Genomic DNA, 9,895 nt, shown 5'->3' on the forward strand with positions numbered 1-9,895 from the left:
TCTCTGGCATCTCCCATCCTACCATTGTTGAATCCATTTCACTACTTGAACATTAATATAACCGTATAACCATTTACGGAGCGGAAACATGTTGGCCTTTCAAGTCCGCACCGGTTCACTGATTTTGTGCGCCCTCTTCAGGCATTGGTCCTGGTAGATCTTCATTCAATAACGATGGACGAATTCAATGCAGGTGGAATCAGTCATAGAAATGTTTGTGGAACGTGCAGTTCAATACTTCATAGCTACTCTTCGAAAATTGAATCTTCTGGTCCTTCCCCCATTTCACCCGCCACCTGGCCCCCCAACCCTGACGTACCTCTAGAAGTCTGCATCCTCTTACACCCATCATTCATTTTAAGGAGAGGCGGAGGAACCACGCACCTCTCTGCATTGATGGACAGATTGAACCTTCCTAACCAAGCTCTTATGCTGAGTCTTGTAAAAGGTCTTACTAAAGTCCACATAGACAGCATCCACAGCCTTCCTTTCATCAATCTTCCAGCAGCATCCTTGAAAAATTCTAGGAGATTTGTTAAACATGATCTACCATGTACAAAACCATGTTGACTATGCCTAATCATTCCGTCTATCCAAATAATTGTATATCCCATCTTTAAGGATAAGCTCCATTAATTTTCCTACCACTGATGAGAGACACACAGGCCTGTTTATTTTTAGATTTTAAAAAAATGGAACATGAGCTACTTTCCAATCCTATGGCACCTCCCCCGGTTAATGACATTGTAAATATTTCTGTCAGAGCCCCTACTATTTCTACACCAACTTCCCTCAAGGTCTTAGGGAATATCTTGTCAGGACCCAGAGATTTATCCACTTTTACTCTCATTAATCTGAATATTTTCCATGACCTCACAACTAGTTTTCCTTTTTTCACCTGAATCAATATTCATTTCCTTAGTGAATATGGAAGAAAAATCATGTAAATTTTCCCCCATCTGATTCCTCACATAGCCTACCCCTTTGGCTCATTCCTGGAAATTTAGAGGGCATAGTGCACAGTATTGTCCCAATGTTCTCTGATCTTTACATCAATCATTTCCAATAGTACTGAAATTTCTAAAATATGACAACAAGATCTAAAAATCCAATCCTACACATTTCTCGATAATAGTTTATCCAGTGAATTTTCTTTTTAAAACATTAAAATATAGAAACACTCAATAGATCAGACAGGATCTGTGGAAAGAAACAGTTACCATTCAGATTGCGGACCTAAATCACAGAATTAGAGCTTAGATTACATTAGAATAGTTGAAACCACCATCTGCACTTTTTACACTTTTAATTTTTTTTGGTCTTCATAACTTTCAAATCCTCCAAAATTTGATTTGTCAGTTTTATTCAGGGTAGTTTGACAGATTATGTTACATTTTTTATTGTACATAGATATGTTTTAAAGGAGATAAATTGTGTTTGTGTGTGGGGGTTTTTTTTAAGATACAAGCACTTCACAACACAGATCTCATTTAAGATGTCAGAGCTCTGCTCAAGCCAGACAGTCCAGGCTCCAATTGCCTTTACAAAAACTTTGAATACCTATAAGGACTTCACAAGTAGGTTTTAATTGGTCATGTTGTGGAGTAATGGATTATTGTTATGGAAAGCAACAGATGCATGAACGGTAGATTAAGTCCGGTGCCTCAGTCTGAATGCAGTTTGCATTTGCATGTGGTTTTGCAAGCAGAGAGAGTCAAACAGGCTTTTCTCTGAGAGAGGGAGAGAGAGAGAGAGAATTCAGTTCAGCAGCAGCAGCTGGGACTAGAACATGACAAGCATGTGGAAAAAACCCATTTTGAAGATGGGTTGCAAGTTCTTAGTTCAGCCTGTTCAAAGCTCTTGTGGTCTATTCAAGAAGAGATGACTGGCCATATAATGTTTCACTTGGAATAAGGGAAACAAAAAGGAACTATGTGCTGACCTGAAAGAAAGAGGTTATCATCTGGAGAACTCTGATAGGGCAAGTTTCTTCAGCAAGACACTGAAGTGGCTGATCAGAAGGAATTAGTTTGTGTCCAACGAGCAACAAGTCTCTGAAAACTGACAAGAACCTTCCTGAGCAGTAGCCATTGACCTTTCAAACACCAAAGCCTGGTGAACTTCATTAATGTTAAATTCTGTGCATAGTATCAGAATTGCCTGATATCAGTAAACTTGGAGGAGTGAGAAGTGAGATTGGACTGTGAATTAAAGAACTTTTCTGAATTTACACACACTTTACATACAGGTGTGCTTAGAATTAGAAGAGGGTTAAGTTAAAGTTTCGTCCTATTTTCATGTTTAAAGATAATTAAAAAAGCAACTTTTGTTTAAGTAACCATTTGTCTTGGTGAATTTCTATTGCTGTTTGGTTTTGGGGTCCTCTGGGCTCCTAACAGTAGTGATTCAGGAGCACACAACCTGCAGTATGGAACAGACCACCCATTTTGCCAAGGAGTGCAGTTGCTCCTTGTAGAGTGCGTCAAAAGGACCAAAGACTTGTTGATCCAAACCAAGGCTTTTATTAACTAAAAGACTGGAGCATATCACAAGTAGGTCGACCAGTCCAGAATGACCTGGTCTGGTTAAACGCAATCCTTTAAGACCTGCCAGCAGGTATGGCTACACACTCAGCCAATCACAGTCATCCTTCACTACAATCTGTACATATACACATTGGTGACAGAATCTGTACTGTCACAATCACCCCTTTGAGAACTGATCCCGGGATGGATGGAGGTTTGGGGCTGCACCAGTCAGGGGGCCTGATCATCTGGCGTGACCGCCGTGGTGCTGGGATTGGGGTTGCCAGAGTAGTGTTGCCAGCAGGCGCGTAGGGTGTGGCCACTGCTTCGCTCAATTCCCCAACGGCATTGTCGACAGTCTGGCCTGAGCTGGTGGGGTGGTGCTTGTCCCTCTGTTCAAGGACATGACCTGGGGGAGAAGGAATAGGGGGAGGTTGGGTTAAAGGCACTGCTGCACCTGATCCGGCTTGGGCCAAGTCCCTTACTGAGACTCTGTCCTCCTGCCCGTCCAGGTACTCAACGTAGGCATAATGTGGGTTCGCATGGAGCAGAGTCACTCGTTCAACCAAGGGGTCGTTCTTTGTGTACTGGACGTGGCGTTGTAAGAGGACCGGGAACCGTGAGCATGTTCGGAGGGAGAAGATATACAAGCACTTAAATGGACAAGGGCTGATTAGCGAGAGTCAGCATGACTTTGTCTCACAAATCTGAGTGAGACTCAAAGATATAACCAAGAAGATTGAGGAGGGCAGAAGTGCCGACATGGATTTTGGCAAAGCAATGGACAAGGTTTAACACAGGGTTGGAGCCAAGGGAAGGGGTGGGGGTGGGGGGGGGGAGGCATGCATGGGCATTTTCCCCCTCCATATGGTCATGGCCATCACTCGCTATCAGACTCACCCCACCCCTTCTGGCATCACTAGCGTGCATTAAACATCACTAGCGACTAATTATACTTGACACCATAAAAGCACTGCTCACAGCACCTACACCGAAGGGGCAGATGATGGCAAAAGTCTCCTCCTCCCACCCCCACTGCTGGGTGAATTTTTGAGCCTTGCACTGTGCACCTCTTCTAACATTCATTCTGGTGCCAGGGTAGTCTGGTTTAGAAAGTTAGATTACATAGGGTCCAAGGCGAAATAACAGAGTGGATAGAAAATTGGCTTCATGGTAGAAAGCAAAGGGTGATAATGGAAATTTGTTTTTCCAGACGGAAAACTGTGACTAGTGGTGTGCCACAGGGTTCAGTGCTGGGTCCATTGCTGTTTATCATTTCCATCAGATGAAATGCACATGGCAGGATTAGAAAATTTGTGGATGACACTGAACTGTTGAACATTGTAGAAATTGAAGGTGGTGGCCAACATTTGTAGCAGGATCTGGATCAGTTGTGCAGAGGAAAACCTGATGGAATTTGATACAAAGAAAATGTGAGGTGCTACAATTTGGAGCTCTACCATGGGTTGGACCTACACAGTGAATGGTAGGGATCTGGCAAGTGTTGAAGAGCACATGGATCTTGGGAGTGCAGATATGGTTAGCGCAACACCATTACAGCGCTAGCAGTCTCGGTTCAACTCCTGCGCTGTCTGAAAGGATTTTTTACGTTCTCCCCGTGTCTGTATGGGTTTCCTCTGGGTGCTCCGGTTTCTTCCACCCTCAAAAAGTATAGCGTTGGAGGTTCATTTGGGTGTAACTGGCAGCATGGGCTTAAATGGTTGGAATCTGCTTCTACCATGCTGTAAATTAAAAAGTACATAGTACTTTGAAAGTTGTATCACAGGTTAGGGTGGTCAAAAAGGCTTTGAGCACATTGGCCTTGATCAGAGTATTGTGTATAGATGTTGGAGGTCATGTTGCCATTGTACAAGATGATGGTGAGGCTCCATTTAGAGTATCGTTTTCAGTTTTGGTTACCATACTGCAGAAAATATGTTGTCAAGGGTGCAGAGATGATTTATGAGGATGTTGCTAGGACTCAGGGGCCTGAGTAACAAGGGAGATGACAGGTGATCTCAGAGGTATATGAGAGGAATAGATTGAGAGCCCAGAGTAGGGGAAATTGAAGCCAAAAGACTTCAGTTTAAGACTGGGGAAAAGATTTAAACAACAACCCAAGAAGTAACTTATCTAAAAAAATGTGAGTGTATGAAATCAACTGCAAGAGGCAGTTACTGTTGCAATGTTTTAAGAAAAAGAAATTGGATGAATACATAGAGAGGATAGGTTTAGACATACAGGCCAAACACAAGCAGGTGATACATTTGATGGAATTTGATACAAAGAAATGAGGGTTTGCTTGCATTTGGGAGCTCAAACATGGGTAGAGCCTATACAGTGAATGTGGGTGGGACATTTTGGTCAGTATTTACAAGTTGGGCCAAAGGACCGGTTTCCATGCGCAAATGGAATGCACATTTTGGGTGACGCATGGAGTAAGGGTGGAGGATTGTGATGAAGATCCAGGGGCCCACTTATCTGTAATCATCAAACATTGGTTCCTGGACCAAGATGGCAGCAGCACGAGCAACGCGCATGTTAAAATAAGAGCCGTGCACATCGACAAACAGGAGGATTGGACTATTGGAGTGTTGAAAAACACCTAGAACCCAACAAGAGCATTGAGGGTACCTCAAGGTGACGTCCACGGGCACTGCTGCAGAAGTGTTGAGTGGCATTGGTGGCTGAGGAAATGGTTGGCAGAGAACAAGTTATGGAGGGATGGAAGTTGGGATCCCTTCCATACAGGCTCTCATGACAGCTGAGAGGACTGGAGAATGTTGCAGAGGCCAAAGAAGAAGTGTGATAGTGAGATCAGCCAGGCAGACGATAGGACTACCGGTCAAAGCAGGCACTTCAGTGAGCAGTGTTGGAGGGAGTCGGTAGCGACATTGGCTAGCATTGATAGTGTGTGGGTCTCCCTTTCTGGACAATGGCACAAAGTTGCTGAACTCTGGGGTCAATTGACTGGATTGTGAGTCTGTACTGAAGTAATGACGTTTATGATCTTGCCTGCTACTATGATGCGGTATCAAGCCTGCTGACTGGTCCTAACGAGGGGGTTATTTGTTAAATGGCGTCCCTTGTGAATTTTGTGTTGCTTTTTGTCTCCTTACCACAAGCATGCTCAAGATGGCTATGCATAGATCCACGGTGGCTTCTTGGGCAGGTAATGTGGTTAGGACTTGGTTATATGTTTTGTCTGGTGTTCATGCTTTGTTTTGCTTGTGACTGTGGCACGTAGATTCACAGAGGCTTCCGTGGTTGGCCGAGTGGCGTGCATGGGGTGTCTTGGTTAGTCTGGTCTGTCAGATTGTTTTTTGTTTGGGATTCATCTCACATTTATCGGCACTGTTCAGGGAAAACACAGTTTATTTTTATGCTCTAGAGTATGAAAATGACAATAAAGTAACTGAAAGACATTAAAGATTCTTACAACAACCAGAGTCTCAAACAAGTTCATGTACAAGATGTACATTTTATAGGTTATCATCATACAGGGCAATTCTGGGCAGATCATAGAGTACCATTTATAAAATCCACTGCCCTTCAAAAAGTGGTCAAATACAAATTCCTGTTTGCACTCCTATGTTTGTTGTGTTCGTGGCAACTTTGTAGTATTGGAAAAATGATGTGGTAACTCCATCTACTAGTCTCTGGCAAAGAGATTAAAATATTGTTAGTCTTCCAGTACATAGCCTCAGTCACCTCTTATGGAGGTTACAAACATCTCCAGCAGCTTCAAAGCACAGACAATCATACACACCATCGCCTTGACAGCACTGTGGTGCGAACATCCTTCTTGCCCTTTGATTTAGCATTCAGCAAACTTAATAGGAGTTCTTAGTGAAACATTCAAAAATGTACACCACTTGTACACCAGGTTTGGGTAATAGGAATGCCTGGTTACAAACCCATGGACAATGGCAACCAAATTTTACTGAAACCTCAAGTCAGTAGCAACATTTTTCAGACAATAACAGAACTTTGGAACAGCCGCAGAAAGTACCAAACATCTGCAGGATAATTAGAATACTCAAAAGAAATCAACCCACAAATTGTGAACAGTGCAAATCTTGCAATTATTAGTGATGTCACTCAAGAAGTTCTATGAATGGTATTATATTTGTATAATATGAAATTAGGAATTAAAGTGAAAATATAGTATGATCAACTCCAGTGCAGTAGAATATTGTAAAGTTATTTGTTGCAGCCAAATAGTCACAATATGGCAAGAGAGAAATATCATAAATAATAATCAGATTGCAGATAAATATTCACAATTCCTATTAGTTCAATTACAAAAAAGCAATCTTTCTATAGTGCAGTTTTTTTTGGTGATACTGGGAAAATTCATGGTTAGGGTACCAAGGGTATGTTCAAAAGTCTGATGGCTGTCGGATTAAAACGGTTCTTGAAATTGTCTTGAAGATAGCAGCAATAAGAAGTCATGGCTGGAATGATGGGGATCCTTCATGACATTGGCTTTATGAGCAGTATTAAAACATATATTCTCTTGTAGGAATACAAATTTAAGCCACACAACTAAGGAGTGATGACTAGAAAAATGTCACTTGCTCTTATTTAAGAGATATGAAAGTTCAGGAGAGAACGCAAGCGACACCTCAGCCTGAAATTGTGAGCACAGGAGCTATTCCTGCCATGAACAATTTGGGGGCATACAATAGAAGGAAAGGTTTAACAATCCCAAAAGAATTAAATGAGGAATTACTGCCAAGATACAAAAATTTGAACCATGCTCATTGAAATAATGATGGGCATGGTACCCATTTTGAAATTTTCTTGCGCTTAAAATATACTAATGTTTGGTGGCCAAGACACTGAGGTAGTTTCTGAAGAGAGCAATCTCATTTGTACATTTTGCCATGAGTTTCAAATTCCTGATGCAGGGTCTTTGTTGAATTCCTCCAAAAGATTCCCCCTTTGTAGCACTATTAATTATAGACCCGAGAGACCAGAATTGAGATTGATAGGCTTCAACTGCCATAGGTTTACCGACATATCTTACATGCACTTGGTCCAATTCCAAGGCAGTGCTGAGGGAGGGGATTGGGCGGTACGACCTTTATTAGGAATCCTTGGGGGGGGTACAGTATCAGGGGTGGGCCATCCAGTGGTATTACATCAGTGGTTTACAAACCGCCCCCTTAAACTAAACAGTCCACCTTAAGCAATTCCTATGCCATAAATGCTCTGTGATTAGTAAAAGATTGCTTAAAGTATTCAAACAAATTTGGGAACCGTACATGGAACACAACAGAGAGGTCCTCCACCACCTAAAATGACAGAAGGAGAAGACGACGAAATGAACTGACCCAGTATGTCAAAGAAGAAAACACAAATTTCTTGTTTATTTTCATTGTGTGATGACATAGTTTAATATAGGTTGAACGTTGAGGGGGTGGGGGGGGGTGAAGGAGGGAGGGAAGAAAATGACATTGTGTATATTCAAGAGGGAAATGTTTGTGTGTATTTTGGTTAGTATGGTTCATAGTGTGAAAAATAAAAAGTGGATGCGAGTGGAAACAAAAGTGAAACCTCTGCTGTAATCATACCTAAATGACTCAAGGAAATGGGCCAATGACAATTTTTCTTAAGCAACATATTTCAGCAACAATTAGGTCTAGAGCAGTATTTCTCAACCTTCCCTTCCCACTCACATCCCACCTTGAGCAATCCCTTACTCATCACAGACCATCAGTGGCAAAGGGATTGCTTCAGGTGGACTGTGAATTTCAGGGGACAGTTTGAAAACCATTGGTGTAAACCAGGTGGGTGGTATGCGAGTTTGGGGGGGGAATTAGAGTGTTCCATCACACCCTTACTCTAACCCCCCCTCCCCAAAAAAAAAACCTTCCTGTTTCGTGTTTGACCGCGACTTGGGAGAGAACATTACGACATTGCTGGTCTGGCCAGGTCTTCTCGCTTCCTCAATCCGGCCGGCCGTTCTTCCCCCACCCCCCCCCTCCTCTTCTCTCCTTCCCCCCACCACCCCTCCCCGACTCAGAAGGCGGCCCCTCTGCCATCCTCGCCCGTCACCTTGGCCCGACCACGGGCGAGTCGGAGCCGGTAGCGGGGGTGGTCACGTTTCTGTCTGGTCACTCCTCACTCAACCTGGACTCAAACGGGAACCCAGCGAGGAGTGGTGGTGGGGAGAGGAATGGTGGAAGTTTCCAGCCGAGCCCCCACCCCAGTCCTGCCAAGTTCCCCTTGGGCTGCCTCGGATTCCAGCGCGGGGTGAAATAGGGTCCGCTTTCCCGGCTGCCCTAAAACGGGACCGAGTGAGAGTCTCGGAGACGCGGCGGGACCTGCCGAGGTTCAGTGTTTGCAACGGACTCCGCGTCACCTCGCTCCTTGACCCAATTCAAAGCGGGATTGCGAAAGAGGGAAATCGGCCCTTACCGACAATACTGTCCTGATAGCCCTTCGTGAAGAACTGCATGGCTTTGGCGGCTCGGTGGGGAGTCTTGAGCAGCCCTTCCCTCTCGGGATTCTCCCCCAACCCTCTCAGGATGGTGTCATAGGCTTCCTCCAACTCCGCCAAGCTGCCACTTCCGCGGCGCGCCTTCTCGCTCCTCCACTGCGCCGGGACTCTCTTGGGCTCCAGACTCAAATTGTTGAAGCCGTCGAAACAATTGGCGACCAACTTCTTGGCGCAGCACACGCCGTTCATCTCCGCGGCCACCAGCTGCTTGGCGTAATCCATGGAGCCCGGGCTTAGGAGGGGGGTGGGGGCGCCGCGGTAAAGCGGCGGCGGCGGCGGCAGGTTCCGCGCTGCGCCCAGTGGGATCAGTGTTCACTGCATCGCCGCGCTTCTATTTATACCCCGGGAGATGAACCGGAGTCTCATCTCATTGAATTACTCAGTGCGTGGTTCACACGTCAGCATCGGTGCCAATGCAACTGAGCCCATATTAAATGGACTGCCCGAGGCAGGATTATCCTGGGGAAAGATCATTGGATGGAAGCGAGAAGCATGTCCACGCCGCACGCACTTCCACTGACTTCGAAATGGGTTGCAATCACAGCAATTGCATTCTTATTGCGTCCGGCCATAAAGTCGCCAGGGAGGGAAACGATGGGACCCTGCGGTCATCCGTTCTGAAATTCGCCTGGGGGCTTCAAAGCTTCAGGGACGCTCGGTTCGGTGAGAGGTGGCAGGGAGACCAGGACATTGGGAAGGGCATTTAGAAACCTGGCCAATACCACAAGGCACTTTTTTAAAAAAAAAACCTATTTGAGTTTATTTCCAGGATGTGCACAAGGTCAGCGTTTGCCATCTATCTTCTAATTCCCTGAATAGAACGGCTCGTTTGTCCGTGACGAAGAATCCTTATCGCTCTGGA

General features: G+C 44.7%; 1 protein-coding gene across 1 annotated transcript in view; it reads right to left on the reverse strand.

Moving 5' to 3' along the window:
- Positions 1-9,379, reverse strand: part of gch2 (GTP cyclohydrolase 2) — a 35,307-nt gene extending 25,928 nt beyond the window's left edge. Inside the window, exon 1 of the mRNA XM_069931113.1 lies at positions 8,952-9,379. Coding sequence (XP_069787214.1) covers positions 8,952-9,255 — 304 coding nt within the window. The 5' untranslated portion in view covers positions 9,256-9,379. The remainder of the gene's footprint in view (positions 1-8,951) is intronic.
- Between the last annotated feature and the right edge of the window lie 516 nt (positions 9,380-9,895).

The sequence above is a fragment of the Narcine bancroftii genome, chromosome 4 (genome assembly GCF_036971445.1).
Source record: "Narcine bancroftii isolate sNarBan1 chromosome 4, sNarBan1.hap1, whole genome shotgun sequence".
NCBI lineage: Eukaryota > Metazoa > Chordata > Chondrichthyes > Torpediniformes > Narcinidae > Narcine > Narcine bancroftii.